Below are 20,752 nucleotides of genomic sequence, written 5' to 3'. Positions count from 1 at the left end.
TTCATACAGGTTGTATTTGCGCTGAAAGATTGACCTTGTTTCGAAAAATAATTACGTTGCTTCATTGCCTCGTTATAATCACAATCACTTAAACCAATCTGACTTCAGCCCACCTCAGACCTGTATACTCACTTGTCTTTAACTTGGATGTTTTCTTCTGTGAGTTGTCTCAGCTTGTGTCTGAGCTCATCTCTTTCTCCTTCCAGTGTCCTTTTCTCCTCCATCAGAGCCCGCTTATCCCCGGACGCTCGTTCCAGCTTCAGCTTAGTTTCAAAGTAGTTCTTCTCTGTTTGCGCAAGCAGTAGCTGTACATCTGTGTGCTACAAGAAAAGACAGAAGGCCACTATGTTATCACAAGCTATAAATTAAGTCATCGTCACATCATTGTTATTATTTTATTTGCTGTACAGTAAATAGATGTGGTTGTGGTAAAGAGAGAACAGATTGGCTTGTAAGATTATTCCTTTTGAGTTCAGTGGCAAAATGTCACTGCAAAATGTATTCTATATCGGCCCTAGGAAAGAACAAGTACAATGCATTGCTCCATACCTCAGATATACAGACATTGAGACATACTGTGTATATATATAGACATTGTTATGTACTATGGATATATTGCAAATAGTTGTCTTTATTAGTAGTAGTACGTGATAAGCAGTTATTTTGCAAGTGAAGATCTCAATCAAGACTAAATTAAAGACGGTTTCAAGTCAAACAGGCAGGATTGAGCTCTGAGGTAGTGTACTGTGTTACAACCTGTACTGAAGCTGTTACTCTGCATCGTTACTAACAACACAGGAATGGATATCATGATTGTTATAGTGTGTGTGTGTGTGTGTGTGTGAGTGCTAATACATACAGTATATAGTGGAGAGAGAGTAGGGGAGTGCCATGCAGCAAATGGTTTGGCTGGCCGAGAATGGAACTGGGAACTTGCTGTTAGGCGTTAGAGCCCATGTGGTACGCACCCTAACCACTCGGCTATCGGGTCGCCCCATAATTGGGATGTAATTAGGCAGTTGTGTCAAGTGTCAATGACCTTTCTGTGTGTGTGTGTGTGTGTGTGTGTGTGTGTGTGTGTGTGTGTGTGTGTGTGTGTGTGTGTGTGTGTGTGTGTGTGTGTGTGTGTGTGTGTGTGTGTGTGTGTGTGTGTGTGTGTGTGTGTGTCTGTGTGTCTCTGTGCTTTCATGTACTGGTTGACAATTAGCCCTGCCTGAAGCTCATAAGCACAACATCTCCCCTGACCAAGTGGCGATGTATACATCCTGCAGTATGTATAAAGCATGTATGTATGTATGTACTGTGTGTGTGTGTGTGTGTGTGTGTGTGTGTGCGTGCGTGCGTGCGTGCGTGCGTGCGTGTGTGTGTGTGTGTGTGTGTGTGTGTGTGTGTGTGTGTGTGTGTGTGTGTGTGTGTGTGTGTGTGTGTGTGTGTGTGTAGCAAGCAGCGCATTTACCGCACCATACCCAGCACCATCTTCAATGCCGTTTGCGAAAGCCCCCCCCCCCCCCTCTTTGCGTTGGGGCCCCGCGATTTTGCGCTACGCCACTCTGTGTGTGTGTGTGTGTGTATACATACATCTGCATATACAGTGTGTGCGTGCGTGCGTGTTGTGTGTAACCTCTTTTTTAAGATGCTGCAGTTCGTCGTTCAGTCTGTTCCTCTCTACCATTGTCTGTTCCAACTCCTGCTTGAAGCTCAGGGTGCGGGCCTCTGCCAGAGTTCTGGTCTTCTCTGCCTCCTCTCGAGACACGTCGGCGTGCTCTGCCGCCCGCGAACACAATGTCGCCCGCTGCTGACTCTGGTACAGCTTCTGCTTTGCCTGGCAGAGAAAAGAGAAAGAGAGAGAAAGTAAGGAAAAGAGAAGGGAGAGCAGACAGATATACTGTATATACACAAATAAAGACAGAGCATCTGAGAGTTAAATTAACGGTAACACCAAGGATTTTGCTGTCAGTCTACAGTAGTGAATGGGGGCTAGGTCAAGAAAGAGTAGTTGTAAGATGAGGAGGGATTTTTACGTGAAATATTAGAATGACGCAGGTCATGAATGTCGGAAGAGTAAAAGATCAGCAATAAAGACTTAAATCAGAGTCAGATGACTCGGTTCAAGTCAGACGACTTGCACCTGAGTCATGTGACTTGGGGGGCACACCTCTTTTTTAAGATTCCTATTTGTAATTTCTATGCTTTATTTCAGATTACAGGCCAGAGAGACAGGAAAGGGCAGAGAGAGGGGAGACATGCAAGACAAGACAGTGGATTTGAACCCAGGTCCTCGTGCTCAAAGGGAGCTTATTGTCTGTGCACTAAATGACTGAGCCACCAGGCACCCCAGGGCGTACCTCTTTGACCTGCGCTTGCAGTTCCTGGTTCAGGTTCCTCAGGTTCCTCATAGTCAGCTCATTCTCTGTACGCATCATGATCCTCTCCATATGGATCTCATTAGATAAATACTTGTTTTCCTTCCTCATATCCTCACATTCCTTGGGGAAAGATCAAGCCACACAGTGACCAAAAACAACATTTTAAATTGTTCCTCTCTGCGTTTTATATATAATCCTCTGCACTCGCATACAGCAGTGCATTGATAGGCTGTTGAGAGTGACTGAATCCTCTATACTTAATAAATGAGTGCTTAGTTGATTATGGTCGAGTCTATTCTTGGTCCCTAGTCGCTCACAACATGCCACGTTGCGACACACACTCACACATCATTTCTTACCTTTCTTTTCCTCACTAGTTCTCCTTGGAGGTGGTTGATTTGAAGGAAGGTCCCACCATTGCTGAGGGCGCTGATCGGCCGGACGGCTCGCACTGGCCTCCGGCACGGCCTCGGCAATACACTCACCTCCTCCACCACTCCTCCCCCCTTGCCGAACCGACTCACTCCATTGACATTACTGCTGCTCATGGAGAAAGGCTTGTCCAGCGAGGTTCTCCCCATAGAGGAAGACAAGGTCTGCAGGTCTCCATGAGATGTGGCCCGTAGGGACATATCGAAGGGCAGGACCGGGCACAGGTCCCAAGATTTCTGCCTTCAGATGTAATGGTGCTCTGAATGTAGAAGAGACTCTCTACTCTGCGAGGATAACCTAAATGAAGGTTGTCCGGTTTCATGTTTGCTTCCCCAGGCAGATCCTATCCCTCGTGGGGCATCATTTATCATTCATTAGGTAACATGATAGGCTAGTTTTTGCGCGATAGAAGAGAGCTAGAAAGAGTATTCACATTATAGAGACACCTTCCAGTGAGTGCTGCCTAGTGGTGCTTAATTACTCACAAGCTGCAGAGCCAGTTTCATTCCTCCGGACCACCATGGCTGTAAAAAGGATTATGATGACAGTTATACTTTTCATGCAGAATTGTTCAAAGGGGTATTATAAAGGGATTGACATACTAAAACAACCATAGATGAAGCCAGTAAATTACATACTGGCAGAATAATTAGGCTACTAATAATTTGACATGTTTAAAAAATTAAATCAGCATATAAACATTTATCGTTAAGAACAAATCATATAAAAGCCTCACTGTAAAAGTATTTCTGTTCAAAGATCAACCATAGCCATACAATATATCTACTCCCTGAGCTCTACATACTAGCCACCTTATGGTGCTCCATGATTGACTAGAGACTACATAAGTTCTAAATTATCATGACTAGGAAAGTGTGACTAATCAGCTTCCAATAAGGTCCTGCCTGTCTTAGTTTATTGTATTCCTGAAAGCACAACAAAGTCCCTCATGTTGCTCCCTGGAGCAGACAACAGAGAAAAACAATTGAGATCCATTATTCACGCACGCACGCACACACGCGTTTATTTATATACACAGATACAATATCTATTTTTCTATGGAGCCTTGTCAATTTCAACAACATACTTTTTAATTTTTATTTTAACATAAAAATGGTACATTAAAAACTAAATTACAGTGTACCAAAAATCATAAGGCAACAATAATAGCAGCTGTAGAAAACATACAATAAGAAACTCCAAACACTAACTAAGGAAGCATGCAGTCACAAGTGGGGATGGAGTCTGCCATTAAATCAGACATTAAACTTTTAAAAGACGTAAACGAGATCAGTTCCTTCAGCTTAAATTAAACTAGGACAAGTTCCACTGCCCTGCCTGGACTGTCATTCTGCTGGTTCAAACCAGGGCAAGACCGACGTACAGTATATGCATAGGTGATTTTGCACAAAATGGCAAATTACGGCAAATACTGTAGGCCATTATCATTATCATTATGGTTAAATATTTATAATCACACAGACCCACATTTAACCTGGTCTCCCTATTTTGGACAAAATAATTCAAGTATTTTCTTAACTGGTGAAAATTGCAGATCTACAAGCTTGTCTTTGGCGCGACACTGTCATACATTTGTGTCAACAAAGTATAAAATAGGCCCATAAGATGTATAGGCATGAAATATTTAATGTTTCATGCCCGGCAGCAGCAGCGATATGATGTATTAAGTTAAAAAGTGTATAACCTTTGACACAAATGTATTCTGAATTATAAATAGCGAGTGTAATTACACAGAGTTGTCAATCATGGTGCTAGTCACCTTTCAAAGAGACAACACTGCCGTAAATGTTCATTTTAGCAAACACAGGATTGACCCAGAGCAGAGCACTGTCCATGCTTGGATAGGAACATAGTGTCCTTGACACCAAGACAACCAGCCAACCAGCTGATAGCTGGAAGGATGTGCCTCATGCAGTAACAAGTAACAACTGGAAAACTGGTGTAGAGGATGTGTAGTATTATCGAGAATCTCTGCCCCGGGTCCATGGTTGTAGCAGTTGGGGTCCACATTTCTGAAAGGAAATTATGTTCATAGAAACACATCTAGAATGCAAAACACAGTAAAGATCATGCATAGCAGAGTCTCATATGAAAGTGACTTGCATAGGGGCATCTGCAGTGCAGGGGTAAAATTCCTGCTCACAACCACAGAGACTAGGGGTTCAAATCCTCCACGCCACGGTGCATCCGGTTTGGCCAGGGCGCTTCAACGAACACAATTGGCTGTGTTCGTGGGAGTGAATCTGTTAGAGGACGGTGACCTCTGTAGCTGCACTAGTGACTCCTATGTATTCCTACACTCCTACACATTCCTATACGTTGCGTCCTCCGGGTGAAACTCCTCACTGTCAGGTGTGAAGAAGCTGACTAGTCGCATCACATGTATCAGGGAAGGCATGTGCTCATCTGCACCCTTCATAAAGAAACAATCATTAGGGCCGGTTCAGCAGTGACAAGGGACTACAGTGAAAGGGGGAATTGGAAATTACATACATAACAACAACATTGGGAAGAATAATCTCACAATAACCCCCCCCCCCCCCCCCCCCCAGATGTAATCAATATTTATTTTACATCTTAGAGAAGTTATGTATTAAACATCTGAGTGGGCACATTACATCTCAGTCTGAAAAGTCACTCTGTTCTGAATTCCCAGTCCATTGCTTACATAAGGGGGTTTGCATTAGACTCACCTATGACAGCATTAATTTTATGACCTGTTTCCTCTGTTTCAAACTTGGGTGGGCAGCAGCACTCAGCAATGGTTCTCCGTGTCACATCACTTGTGTGAATGTCTTCTGAATCTGGTTTGTTAATCTGTCATATGATACACCATTGTTTACTATTTCTAACAATGCGTAGATTAGATTAACTGACAAATCACTTGTTTTAGTTAATGTTTTTATCATATATTTTTTGTGACAATTTTTATTGACAATAATTTATGGGCCTATGCCCTACAGTATATACGGCTAAAGGGCCTTGATGTGATGTGTGTGTAAATGTAGATGCAGGGCGGAAAGCTACTGGATTGGTTCGGCAAGAGAGATATAAATGAGGGAGGCATATCAAATTATGTAGGCACAAAAAAAGACCTTTTGAAGGCAATCGCAATCGGGCAGGTGCTCGGGCACTGACTGGCTCCTGCGTGCACGTGCCTGTGTGTGTACACGCATGCACGTGCGTGTGGGTGCATGCAAGAGAACTAGTTGCCGGAAGAGAGAGAGAGATAGAGAGAAACAATGCACAGGAAGCCCCGCCTCTTCCAGTGGGTCTGTCAGACCAAACATGACTGTGTGAAAGATGCTGATGCTGGCAGAAACCGCAAACCCATTAAGAAATCGTGCACTGTGTGACCTGTTGTTCTTTGGCTGTTTTTTTTCCTGTGAAGGACACCATTGGTAATATACAGTATTGTTATAGGCCTAAATGTGCTAGTTGCTCACTAAAAGAGTTTATGCCTTATATTATTATTTCCTGGAGCAAAACAACAACAACAAAAAACATTCATTTTACTATAGGCCTTTTATACATTTTGGTAAAAATGTTTAATGTGGCTTGTTGTCATTACCATGAGAGAGAGAGAGAAGGAGGGAGGGAGAGGTGGGAGATCTTTAGTTAACGGATTTTAGAGCTACCGGTGATGGTGTTGAGGTGTGTGTTCTGTGATAGTGGGGCATCAAGCAGATTTGACCTTGGTTTCCTGCATGCTTCCTGTTCCCAAACACATCTAGTGCTGTTGCAACACCCACCCCCTTCATTCACTTGAGTTTTTGTTCAGATCCAGACGACTACAGATTTATTTTATGCTATCAGAAAAACCAAGACAATGGACTGGCTCTTCATGTACTCACTGCTATTGTTTTTTGAAATCTTTACCCTGGCATTGGACAGCAGAGAAATTAAAGGTAGGATATTTGTCTTGTGTAGGCTATACATTTGTGCGAGGAAGTTATATTTCAGAGGAAACTCAGCAACAGTTTGCATTCAGCAAATAAGTCCATTTAAGACAAATAAGATTAGCCAAACATTGTTAGATTAGATATTTACATATTTGGTTGATACTATTAATTATTGTTAATATGTTATCATCAACCTACGATATGTAATAGGAAATGCGTAAAATAGTAAATGTGTATATATTTTATTCTGTATGTGGGTACATATTCCAGCTCACGCGGCTGTATAGAACATTTTAAATACTTCTCATAGAATGTGTGGGCTTTTACTGTGTATTTTCTATTGATTAGATATACGCATACATTTGTCATATGATATCATACTAATATTATGACAAAACAAAAGATATTGTATTTTTGTCTTGTCCAGAAGTCACTGGGGTCTTCATGTATCCCGAGGGGGGCCAATACAAATATAATGCCAGTACAGCCAGAGAAGCATGCAGGTGTCAGAATGCTGCCTTAGCGACCAAAGCTCAGATGAACAGATCACTTCAACATGGACTGGAGACATGCAGGTAGGCTGAGTGTGGTAGGGCTAGAGGGGAATATGGCAAAGATATTTACATTATCTCAAAATCTTTATACAGTATATACGGTATGTAGTACACACACACACACACACACACACACACACACACACACACACTGTATATACAAGCTCATGGTTAAAATAGACCGCTAAAATAGACAGTAGGTTTTCAATCAAATTAAATTAAATTTGATTATAATGACAAATCACAACAACTTGTCTCAAGACACTTTACAAATAGAACATAGATTGGCGAAAAATGTGGAAAACTCCCCTTTAACAGGAAGAAACCTCAAGCTGTGGGTGCGTTGCCATAGATGAAACTTTTGGTGTGTTTGTTCTTTTGATGTTGTCATGTTGTGGTTAAAATGGCTGTTTCCGGACCAACACACCCCTTTCTGGCCTAGGCAAGGCAAGACAAGTTTATTTGTATAGCACATTTCAACAACAAGGGAATTCAAAGTGCAACAAAAAACAGAATATGATTAGATCCGGTCAAAGCCGTGTCTGAGAATCGCCCATGCTGTTTCCCTCTCAATCTTTTAGCCAATTGTCACATAAATATAACATGCCCATTCGTTGTTGTTTTTACTGTCCAAACAGATACGGCTGGATAGATGAACAGACTGCCATCGTCCCACGTATAACAGCTGACAAGAAATGTGGCAAGGGCAAAACTGGGTTGGTGGAATGGAAGGCAGCACTAACCAAACAATTTGCTGCATTCTGCTTCCAAACATCAGGTATATTTATCAATCAAAACATTTCAAAATCTGTTTGAGTCACTTTTACTTTATGCCATTGCTCTGTTGTTTGTTTTGGTTTATCTCGATTAAAAAAAGGTTAACAACCATAAGAATAAATATATAGAATGGACTTAATATTCAGTTTTACAATTTAGGCATTTAGCAGACCCACTTATTCATAGCAATGCTGCACAGTGCACATCCATGTCAAACACGGAAGAGGAAGCAATCAATCAGTGGGGGGGTTCTGTGACACTTTAGTTCCATATGAAGATGTGTTTGTTATGGTATCGGGTGGTATCCATAGCAATAAGTGTTAGTTCCCCTGTTAAGTCAGGGACGGACATATGACACTTATGACCCTGTCATTCAATTGCCGTAATTTGGGAGTCAACATACATCAGAACTTTTTTAAAACAGTTGTTTCACTGGGAAATATTGGATAACATAAATTCATTTGGTGGAGCCATATTGCTTTCGCCACCCCTATTCTTCTTGTACCAACAGTCAACACTCAGCTTCTTTTTTTTTTTTTACCTCATCACCTGCAGATTTAAAGCAAACTCCGACGATGCCCACCGACTGTATACTGACCTCTAAGTCAACCACTACACTGCCAGTACAGGCACATGCCTCGACAGCAGTGACTCCCCTGGTCAGAACGAAAATGAAGCCCCCAGCCTCAATAACATCAACAGCACCACCACCAGACTGGAAGCTGGCTCCTGTAACCTCAACCTCCCCTCCCACTCCCCCAGTCAGAACGAAAATGAAGCCCCCAGCCTCAATAACATCAACAGCACCACCACCAGACTGGAAGCGGGCTCCTGTAACCTCAACCTCCCCTCCCACTCCCCCAGTCAGAACCAAAATGAAGCCCCCAGCCTCAATAACATCAACAGCACCACCACCAGACTGGAAGCTGGCTCCTGTAACCTCAACCTCACCTCCCACTCCCCCAGTCAGAACCAAAATGAAGCCATCAGCCTCAATAACATCAACACCACCACCACCAGACTGGAAGCTGGCTCCTGTAACCTCAACCTCACCTCCCACTCCCCCAGTCAGAACCAAAATGAAGCCTCCAGCCTCAATAACATCAACATCACCACCAGGCTGGAAGCTGGCTCCTGTAACCTCAACCTCACCTCCCACTCTCACATCAGTACCTTCAACTGCCAGGTCATTCTCCATCTCTCCAACCTCTCCTACAAGGACGTCTGCTTCCTCCACCTCGGCACCTTCTTTGCTTTCTCGCTTACTGCTGACCTCCATCACGGCTCGTTTCTCCTCCTCCTCCTCCTCCCCCTCCTCCTCCTCCTCTTCGACTGTCCTGTCTTCCACCTCCTTGTCCCCATTCACTCCATCTCCCTCACCTCCAGTCACCCGCAGCCACACCAGAGGCTCAGCGACATTGCAGACTGTCAGCTCTGCAGACACCTACCTGGGAGGTACGTGTTCACGTTGTCATGTGCTATCTGTTATTAATTCTGAAGCTGAAATCCAGGACTCCTTTTAATGAATAAAAATTCATTTTACCAATTTGTATGGTAGAGTATGTTAATACAATTACTAGACTAGAACATTTCATTTCATTTTATTTTGTTTTGCATATGGTAGTGTATTACAGTTCACACAATTCATAATTTCAATAATTCATTAACTCACATACTGTACACCCATGAGCGAAAAGAAGCAGGAAGAAGAAAAAAATCTTATTAATACCTGCCCCCTATCCAATTTAATATATATATATATCCTTGATGATCGGCACATACAACCAGTACCTGCACTAACATGCAAGTTTAAATATAACCAAAAAAACAAAAAACAAAAACAACACATCTGCAGTGGTTGGAGGTGGTCTCCACATGAGATTTTGACCCTGGTGTCGGGTAGGACACTAATGTTTGACAATGTCAGTAAAGTTATTAGAAGCAGACTGACTTCTGAATTGGACACTATGGTCTTGTCTTAATTTGAAAGAAAGCTGTGAGTCAGCACCCGTCCGTCCATCCTTTCTTTAAAGTATTGTCAGTAGAGCACACTTAACTAAGGACTTTTGTCCTATAGTATATTAGTATTTGGATGTTTTTAACTCTACCACAGTGAAGCCAAAGGCAATTTGACATTAAATTCTATTCTATTCTAAATCTAATCCTAACCTCATTGTGGAGTTTGTCTCCTGAACTCTAAAAGAGAAACAGAACAATTCACATTTTGTGAGCACTAACTTGTTGGCTTTGAGGCTTGGCCAGAAAGTGAAAACCACATTTGATAGGTTGTCTCCTAACAGCATGTACACTTTATTTTATTTCCTCAGGAGTACATAGAGCACTCATCGTTGTTGCAGTCATACTCCTCATCCTGACACTGTGTGGCACTGTGTGGTACTTCCTACTGTGAGTAATTTCTCCCACTGTAAGATAGGAAATGAACTGGATATACTTGTAGGGTCATCATATTAACGAAAGGGCATGTTTTTTTTTGTTTGTCTTTTTGAGTCCTGGTGATCGCGATTTGAATTGTGCTGTGTGTAGGTGGTCTCCCTACTCTCTCAGGAAGGACACTGACTGGTTGATACTGCACACTAGATTCGCCACCATCTTTATTGTAGTTCGGACATTGTTGCAATTACCTCTCTTAGGGAGAGGGAAACAATGGCCGTAAAATTACGGATTGTAACTTTAACGCTCGGGTTTCTCAGGAGTTCAGAGTTACAGTCCTGTAGGGATCCATTTGTTGCCTAATTATCAATAATTTAACAGACCCCCTGGAACCCCCCCAAGAGCCCCTGTGGGTCCCCAGACCCCATGTTAAGAACCAATACAACATACAGTAGGTGGCCAGTGACTTTGGCCATTTTCCTTCCACACCTCCTGCATGGAGCCCGTGACCCGAGATGATGTTGGTTCGAATCCTTGCAACGCTGTAGCTGACATAGGATGAAAATGGCTAAAGACTAGGTAGTAATTTGATTTCACCTCTAACAAAATTGTAATACCAGCGTACAACAGCCATAAAACTAAATTTAAGGTATTTTACATACATGCAACACACACTGAAAAAAACCTTGGGCTTACTAAAGGAATAAAGGATAAATAGATAGGCTAAACCCATAAGGGCCCTATCTTGCACGTCGCCTTACCCCTTATGCCTGAACCTTTTAGGCTTTTTTTTGCTATTTTGAAAAACAACGTGTCAATGTAAATCGTCTATTTCCACTATTTTAAAATGTTTTTCAAAATAGTAAAAAATTCATTAACCATATCAACGAAACCAAGCAAGTTCACATGTTTGGGTGTGACAGGCATGATATAGCATTTCCTATAACAACTTTCACTTTACACCCACATATTTCTCAGAAATGCTGAAAAAAATACATCCGTTTCCTTCTGCTGCTGCGTGTGATCAAAAGTGTTACTTACTTTTTTGCAAGAGCAGGGTGGAGCAAAATTGTGGTTCAGTAAGAAAGATATGAGGGAAATTATTCAGGCATAAAAAAGTGCATGTTGCGGGACCTTGCCTTCAGATTTTTTTGGAAGTTTGGAAAATTACATTAGGAATGATTGCAATTTTGTTTCACAAACCAAACTTTGCTGCGTGCGTGTGTTTTAAAGGAAGAAGCAGGTTTTCCCATCCTGGTCTCGGAGACAGCAGAAGGATGGCACAGAGACAGAGATGTGGAAACATACCGACAGTGACCTGGATCTCCATGGTAACCAAAAAGAGGAAGCAGACGAGGTCACCGCCTGTTTGAATTCAGACAACAAAACAAACTCTTCATAATAGCGCTAGTGTTCGCTAGTATTTGGGAATGTCTGTACTGCATGTTTATTTTGACTTTGGAAATAATTGTACATACAAACATGGCTACATTTCTTTCAACCTGCCTTCATCTGTTGTTTTGGGGGTGCTATGATACCATTTACATGTGTTAATGTGCCTGTGTGTGTGTGTGTGTGTGTGTGTGTGTGTGTGTGTGTGTGTGTGTGTGTGTGTGTGTGTGTGTGTGTGTGTGTGTGTGTGTGTGTGTGTACAGTACTTGTATGACTATACTTGTTAGGACAAATGTCCCCACAAGTACAGTAGATTTTGAGAATTAGACATTGTGAGGACCATTTTCCTGGTTCTCACAAGAGAAATGGTTGTTTTATAGTTACAATATTTTTTGAGTTAGGCTGTGAATTAGACGCTCACACGCTGTGTGTGGTTCTATCTCTGATGATCTTTTTTTCATTTAATAAATATATAGTATACATTTCTTATTTCGGGAGTGATATTTTGTCCCAGTGTAAAAACTTATACCACCCTTTAATGGGTGCTTGTATTTGTAAGCAACGCTTTTTAAAGGGTGGCGCTGAGGTGCTCTTGGGAGGGGGCAAGAGCACTATGACCATGATACTGACCTGAATATAGGGGGCATTGGCCCAAAAAGGTCAAGGCTGTACTGCAGCAATACCGTCACAAAAAGGTTGGGAAAAACATAGATCTGGTCCTTAGTGTCAGTGGTGTAAAGTAACAAAGTACATTTACTCAAGTACTGTACTTAATTAAGTACACTTTTGAGGATTTTTTACTGCAGTATTTCCCATTTTCAATACTTTTACTTCTACTCCACTACATCTCAGATGCAAATATTGTACTTTTACGCCACTGCAATTATTTGACAGCTTTAGTTACTAGTTACTTTGTAGATTTTGATTATTATCAGTTATCACAAAACATACATCAACCACTTCAGCCCTATATTTCGGCCATTTGAAAATAGCCGATCTACAAGCTCACAATGCCTTGCGATGCCACGCATTGTGAGCTTGTAGATCTGCTATTTTCAAAAGAATACATTTTGAACTTGTGAAATGGGACATTCTGCATAATGAGTACTTTCTCCTTTTGGTATAGGCTACATTTTGATACCAATACAAGTTTGTGTACTCAAGTAGCCTACATTTTGAATTCCGGACTTTTACTTGTAACAGAGTGTTTCTACATTGCAGTATTGATGCTTTTACTTAAGTAAAAACTTTGAATACTTTTTCCACCACATGTCCGACTGGGCCAAAAAAAGGTCAAGACTGTACTGCAGCAATACCCGTCACAGAAAGGTTGAGAAACACTACAATACCCATAATTCTCATTATCGACGCATGCGTACAGAGTTGAGCAGTCATCCGCACATGGAGGACCGAGCAGCAGATTACAACCACAACAAACGATCGAAGTTCGAACGTTACTGGTCGTTCTTTTATTATTGAATACAAAACAAACATATGAAAATGCGACGTCTTGGCTCCGTCCAGGAGAAAATACCGTGTGTTTTCCAGACTGAGGTGAAAGAAGAACAATCCAGAAAACGCGAATGTCAGGTTTGTGCTAGCAATGGATCACACGACCGTCGTCTGTCACGACCGTCATGGATGAACTTCAACTTGGTGTGTGCACTTTCTTCATTTACAGCCCGTACATCTACATAAACGTTCAGATTTCAAATATAAAGTGCTTAACCCATGGCTACAGATGTTACAATTATGTACGGGCCCGCAGAAGTACACGTATCTTCCTTATTGTTCAATAAAAAACATTTTAATCCGATCGGTGGCCAATTTCTCAGTTTTTTTTGCCATATGCTTTCAACTACGCGACCCTATTGGTTGGGAGATGTATTGCACTCTGATACATTATAACTATGAGAAAATGGCCACCGATCGGATTAAAATGTTTTGTTAGTGAACAATACAGAAGATACGGGTACCTCTGCGGGCCCGAACATAATTGTAACATCCGTGGCCACGGGGTAAGCACTTTATATTTTAAATTTGAACGTTTATGTTGATGTACGGGCCGTAAATGGAGGAAGTGCAAACACCAGGTTGAAGTTCATCCATGACTGTCATGATATGACAAGGGCTAGGTTTGTGCGTACCGCAGCGATACCGCAGCCATTGATGTTGATCTATCTAGGTTTAGGAAACGGATTGGAGCATTTAGCACGTTGACAACAGAAATATAATTACAAGTCGTATAATTAAAACGCCTCCTATGTAGTTTCTTAATTGCTGTACATGGCCATTACTATTTGGTTTGAGGTTAAATCAAATGTCTTTAGGCACTGCATGTCATCTCATCTCATCACCGCTGCAGCGTTGAATGCAGATTTAATTTCTGCAGTGGTGTAATGTATGTAACTAAGTACATTTACTCAAGTACTGCACTTCAGTACAATTTTGTTTTGAGGTCCTTTTTATTTTATTTTACTGGAGTATTTCCAATTTTCAGTACTTTTACTTCTCCACTACATCTCAGAGTCAAATATTGTACTTTTTACTCCACTACAATTATTTGAAAACAAGTTACTACTTTGTAGATTTGTATTATTATTACAAAACACACATTAACCACTTCAGCCCTATATACATTTTGACCATTTGAAAATAGCCGATCTACAAGCTCAGGCTGACAATGCATGTGATGCAGGCATTGTGAGCTTGTAGATCTGCTATTTTCAAAAGATTTTTTTTACATTTTATTCATTTGAAAACTTTTGAAATTGGACATTCTGTATAATAAGTACTTTCTACTTTTGGTAATTTAAGTACATTTTGATACCAATACCTTTGTACTTTTACTAAAGTACATTTTGAATTCCGGACTTAAGTAAAACATTTGAGCACTTTTTTCCACCACTGGAATTCAGTCATGTTCATTCTGCTGTATGGCCTGCAGCTGTGGAGCATTTAAATAAACCATATTGTAACAGAGAGGACCTCTGTTACTATGTTATGTTGTGTACTTGAACCCTTATTAATTGAACAATATTTGCACAGCATATGGGCACTGTAGATATTGGCACTTTAATTATTTGCACAGTTGTATTTTGCACAGTCCTGATTTTATTGTTGATTGAATACATTTGGGAAAGAGTATTTTGTAGTTCAGTCAGTTTGAATATACTTGTGGGGGTTAAGGGTATTTACGTATTTATGGTGTGTTTATTTATGTATTGTATGTTTATTTATGTTATGCTCTGAGTTAGAACACCCCTTATAATGGTATAGTCCAGGCTGGCTCATTAGCTCAGCTGATCATAAAAGGCAGTCACTTGCCACTATTGAGAGAGGTCTGTTGAGAGTGAAGAGCTACTGTGGTGTCCTTGTTCCTGTATGTATTTTCTGGGTGAATAAATACACCTTTTGGTTGCAACCTAGTACCTGGCTCTGTACTGATTTCCAGCCGCTAAATGGCACATCCTCACACACATGTAGTTGACTGAGGTGGACTGATGTCTGAGGACAATTATGAACATTTTTGAGAAACCACAAAAGTTAAACCAAGCCCAATAAGTGTAATCTAATCTGTTATGTTGCACTGAGCAGTGAATTAGTATTTTGCCACTGGTTCTCAACATGGGGCTCAGTGACCCCTGGGGTCGGGTTCCCAGCTATATTGATTGATAGTTGGGTACCAAATGCTGAGTGTACAAATGGAACCGTCCATTACATTTTTGAGGATTTTTCAGTATAGATTGGGTCATTGGGTACTCAGATATGATAATCTCATCAAATGTGGTCCATGGCCTAAATGCAAATCAAACTGGGGGTCCTTGAAGATCAAAAAGGTTCAGTGTCACTGAATTAGAGAATTAGGTTGTCAACTTGAGGCCGATTCTAAAAACACCTTCTAAATCCTGACCTAAGTTTTCTGAAAAACTTCAAATATTTATTCAAAAATTACAAAAAAAGATATATACTGCACATAGCAACAGGAACCCCAAAAGGGGTTCCCGTCCTGAAAGGTATAGTTACAAAAAGGGGTTCCCGCCCAAAATGGGTTAATGTGTGTGAACTTGACGGACTGAATGATCTGGTTGTTGTGATTAATTTTGCGGTGCAGAGAGTAAAACTACACATTTATGACAGACAGTCATGTTGTCTTTTCCAGTTAATTATTTGTGGAGCTGCAAAACAGCTGGGTCTCTCTCAATTAAGTGAGAGAGTAGAACAGACCAAACTGAAAAAGCTGGTTAAAATGTAGCGATGATTGATGACATAATGCCTTAAATTAATGCTGTTTATTATTGGTCTGTCTCCTCAGCCATTTCAGGTTGTTGCAACTGAAAATGTGAATCCTGTTGCATTGGAAGCTCACATTGATTGTGCACTTGCCACAGAAAAACTGGATGGCACGTGCTGTTATGTTTCAGAGTATAAAGGTGAGTTGTTTTTAAAATTACATAATTAACCACTTAAACTGGTCTGGAGTCCCCCAAAGTCTGTACTTGGTCCCCTCCATTTTTCCCTCTGCCAAATTGCTTTGCTGAAAATAGTCCATCTATGAGTTCACAACACACTTGTAGATCTGCTATTTCCGCCTAATTTGGCCGTTTGCCTAATATGATATGCCCAGAATAGTCTCTGTGCACAACTGTATGAGTTGATGTGTGATTGGCTGGGCAGAGAGAGAGAGAGAGAGAGAGAGAGAGAGAGAGAGAGAGAGAGAGAGAGAGAGAGAGAGAGAGAGAGAGAGAGAGAGAGAGAGAGAGAGAGAGAGAGAGAGAGAGAGAGAGAGAGAGAGAGAGAGAGAGAGAGAGAGAGAGAGAGAGAGAGAGAGAGAGAGAGAGAGAGAGAGAGAGAGAGAGAGAGAGAGAGAGAGAGAGAGAGAAGAGGATGCTATTGTTGAGAAGAGTGGAACCAACTAACACTGGTGGCCTGCTGTAACAAATACTAGCTTATTAAAAATGTCCAGATCATAATTGACTTGAAAGAGAGGAAGCCTTGCTTGTTTGAAGTGAATTGAAATAAAATGGACTTGTTTTTCTGTCTGTAGGTCAGCCTTACCTCTGGGCTCGGCTAGACAGAAAGCCCAACAAACAAGCAGACAAGAGGTTCAAAAAGTATCAACATTCTCACAAGGGTTCTAAAGGTATAGCAAATGTAATTCTTCTTTAAGTTCTCTTATGGTATTTATCAGTCAACTGTGCAGCCATAAGCAAATATCTATGATAGTAATTTTTGGACCGTTTTTAAGGTGGAAGGCAGTTAGGTAAGATAACTCTAATCTTGTTGTTCTGCATAGGCTTCACATGGAACTTAGAGGAGGATTTTAAGACGGTGCCGGCGACATGGATCCCAGCTCACAGGGTCAAACATCACAACGGACACCCTCTGCCCGATGAACATGGACACACACCAGGTCCTTCAATGCTTTAAGAAGAAAAACAACCCATTTAGACCAGGAACACCTATGTTGTTATACCTTTCAAGCCGGTAACACCTCTGTGTGTAGTTGTTGCTATATACAGTATATAGCAACATTATGTGTAATTATTGAAACAAAAATTGAATCAAAATTTGAATTTTATCAGTTAAAGCTGAAATCCAGGACTTATTTTATTGAGTAAAATGTTATTTTAACCAATCTGTATGGTGAGTAGGTTATTACAGTATAACTAGCACATCTGCTGTTGAGAGATGACTCAGGTGCCTGCCTGGTAGGACACCTGCTGGTTGCCAATGTTAAAGTTGCACCGCATTAGACTGTAGATGTGCAGTCATCTTTTCTGTGGTTAGGCATCATTGCAATTACCCCTCTCTGCCAGGAGAGGGAGACAATGTACATAAGACTTAGGGATTGCTGCTTAACCCATTAAGACCTGGAACGCATCTGTGTCACTTTAGATTTCTTTGGCTAATCAAAAATAGCAGATATACAAGCTCATAGCGCGGCACCAATATGAGCTTGTAGATCTGCTATTTTTGAAAAATCGTGACTTTTTTTTTAATAGATTTATTTCAAAAAAACGGTTAGGATTTAGAAAACATTTTTAAGAATCGCCTCAGGTCTTAATGAGAAGGTGAGGGCAGGGAGGAGGGGATGACATGGTTGGGAAATTGAGGTGAAGTGGTCATTGTGCTTACCAGCTGTGCTGCTCATGTGCCCTTGTCAGTGAGATGATTCCATATTGTGCCTGTTCTGTATATCTTTTTAAATATCGTGTGCACATTTTAGTCTAATGTGTAGAATCTCTATTGCTTTTAAAGAAAATAAATCCTTTTATGTGGAATAGATTATAATACCGGTATATATATTTATTTTTGCTTAAATCTCCATACCTGAATAGCTTACTGCTCAGAAAGGATATCTTAAGCTGCCTTTCTTTTCTTTAACCACTTCATCCTTACATCCTTACATATTTAATTTACCAGAGTCCCAAAGGGGTCTATACTAGGCCCCCTCCTTTTCCCCCTGGACACTAAATGTTTGCCCCAGATTCGGGATGCTAGGGTTAATGTGGTGGAGAACAAAACCTTTCTGTTGCCTGTTAAAAGCCTCGCACTGTGTTCTGGTCTGGACTGATGGACTGTTGCTGTTTAGGTTGGATTCCAGTAGAGAAAGACAACAAACAGTACTGCTGGCATTCCTCTGTTGTGGACCATGATGCTGGTGTAGCGGTTGTTCTGAGGCCCAGCTCTGAGAATGAAGACCTGTTGGAAATCGCTTTGGTTCCACTGGCTGATCTGCTGGAACAGACACTGGAGCTAATTGGAACCAACATCAATGGGAACCCCTATGGTAAGGGTCATACAGTATAGGTTCTTCCTATGGTAAGTGTCATAAAGTCTGTCAATGACTTTTCAGCATGTGCCTTCTTTAACCCACGGTCATTGTAAAATCCATCAGATGTTCCTGAAGTCTTGCAGGAAGGCTGATGCTGCATTCATAATTACATTGTCTGTCACGAACAGTTTGCAAATATATGACGAATGCCAACTCTGGTGCATAAGACCTGGTAATAAATCCAAGGCCTTTCTCAACTCAACAACGGCAAAATAGGCCCGTCATCACCCACCTCTCAAACCCAAATCATATCTGAAAACATTCTAGTAGTAAGGATGACGATACCTGAATGCAAATTAGAGGGCCTTCAGTTACAATATCCCATCACAAAAGAGATGGAATAGAATATTAATATCTCTTATTACCCATCTTATTAAACTAGAATCAACATCATTACTGACACTCCTGCAAGGGCGTGTATTTTTGTAAGCGTGTGCGTATGCATATATTGTATTTGGCAGAGTGCTTGCACTCCTGTGTGTGAGAATGAGTGTATGCATCTATTCTATACTAGAGTTTGGTGTCTACTGTATATGTATCTGCTTTTCAGAATTGTGCAAATTAATAAACGATTCCTTTTTTTCCCTCCTGAGAGGAATGGGAAGTAAGAAGCAGCCCATCCATGTCCTGGTGTCTCATGGAAGTGTGTGTGTGAGAAACCCTCCGCCTGTGGACTTTCATCAGTTGTGTTCCTGGTTCCAGAACAGTCCAGAAGGATGTGTTGAGGGCATTGTGTGGCACTGTAATAATGGCACTATGGTTAAGGTATGCTTCTGATATGGATATTGTGATTAACCAACCATTGTGACAAACATTTTGTCAAAAAAAGTAATGACAAACTATTGAAAATAGTGCAACAATCTTCTCCTCTTGGCCTCTAAGTTGTCTTGCCCTTAATAGTAATCCTGTCCACTATCTCTACTAGAGAATAAGTGAATCTATGCCTTATATTCTATTGAAAGTTTCCTTTATATTTTGTTATTGAGGTCTGATTTCAGTATATGTAATACAGAGATACATTGTTGAGCTGTGTAACTATGTTAAGAGGAAACATGACAATATTGAGACATCACTAAAATGTTGTGATATTATTATAACCCAGCACTAAATTAAGGTAAGAATGTGCAATACAAAATTAAGAAGCACAATACTGAGAAAAAACCCTAAATGTGAAGTCTAGCTGAATCCTGCAACTATGATCTCTGTGGTTTAGAGTAGAACAAAATGCAGACAATTCTTTTCTCAAGCTTTAAAATTGTTTCCAAATACCCTGCCATTTTAAATGTACCTAGCTGACTAAGTCATGAAAAAAGTTCCACTCATCGTCTTACATGCATTTCTGAATATCTACAATTCAAGAAATGAACGTTTTGGTTGGATGACCTTTCTAGGTTCATCGTCACCACCTGGGAATTAGGTGGCCAGATGGTAACACGTCGCTCGGCAGCAGACCTCTGGTCATTCATGTTGAAGGAACAGTGGAGGAATACGATGTCGGCACCAAGGACTTGTTCACATCCTTCTCCAGGCTGAACGGACAGCGCTTCAGCCGGCTGCTGGACGTCCATTTTGACTCTTAAATCCAGTCAGACTTTGAGAGGGGGGACAACATTCCTTTTCCTTAAAGCCTCCAGGCTGCTGCGAAGTATACGGTTTGTGTTTACATAGTTGGGATTTGAAAATTTGCCAATTCCTCTTTGACTTTGCCATACCTGGTTTTGCCATTAATTATCCCTTTGGAGTATGTTGAAGTTCTCATTTAAAAGCAATTCAATCCTTAAACTCAAAGCTCAACTAATGTTGGACAAATAAACCAGTATGCAAAAGAGGTATACTGCACTGCTCTGTTCTATATTATAGGCTTATCATTTAGTTTACCATTAGCATCAGAATGAAGCGAAGACTGTATTCAATTTGGTAAGTTGAAGTGTTTATAGTGATATTGTAAACTAAGTTACCAAATGGTTGCACTTTAAATTACAAAGAAATGTTGCATAAAATATATTGTAAATATGGTATTCCAGATGTTATATTTGTAGGTGGACAAAAATAAACGGGACTGTAAAGAGATTTGTTTTA

General features: G+C 40.9%; 2 protein-coding genes across 2 annotated transcripts; both read left to right on the top strand.

The window, feature by feature from the left end:
• Positions 1–7,277: 7,277 nt before the first annotated feature.
• On the top strand, positions 7,278–11,747 carry LOC311046910 (uncharacterized protein; the record flags this gene model as incomplete). Its single annotated transcript, XM_084059489.1, has 4 exons — positions 7,278–7,296; positions 8,658–9,507; positions 10,380–10,458; positions 11,677–11,747. 3 exons carry the CDS (start codon positions 7,278–7,280, stop codon positions 10,387–10,389), a joined length of 879 nt encoding a protein of 292 aa, XP_083915615.1. The 3' UTR covers positions 10,390–10,458; positions 11,677–11,747.
• A 1,480-nt stretch (positions 11,748–13,227) lies between these two features.
• Positions 13,228–20,743, top strand: rlig1 (RNA 5'-phosphate and 3'-OH ligase 1). Its single transcript, XM_084061119.1, has 7 exons — positions 13,228–13,425; positions 16,151–16,268; positions 16,883–16,978; positions 17,132–17,248; positions 18,431–18,628; positions 19,269–19,438; positions 20,065–20,743. Exons 1-7 carry the CDS (start codon positions 13,330–13,332, stop codon positions 20,251–20,253), a joined length of 984 nt encoding a protein of 327 aa, XP_083917245.1. The 5' UTR covers positions 13,228–13,329; the 3' UTR covers positions 20,254–20,743.
• Positions 20,744–20,752: the final 9 nt, after the last annotated feature.

This window comes from Gymnoscopelus microlampas (genome assembly GCF_963454915.1).
Source record: "Gymnoscopelus microlampas genome assembly, chromosome: 6".
Classification (NCBI taxonomy): domain Eukaryota; kingdom Metazoa; phylum Chordata; class Actinopteri; order Myctophiformes; family Myctophidae; genus Gymnoscopelus; species Gymnoscopelus microlampas.
The sequence above is the reverse complement of the archived record's forward strand: the minus strand, read 5'-3'. Positions and strand labels throughout refer to the sequence as shown.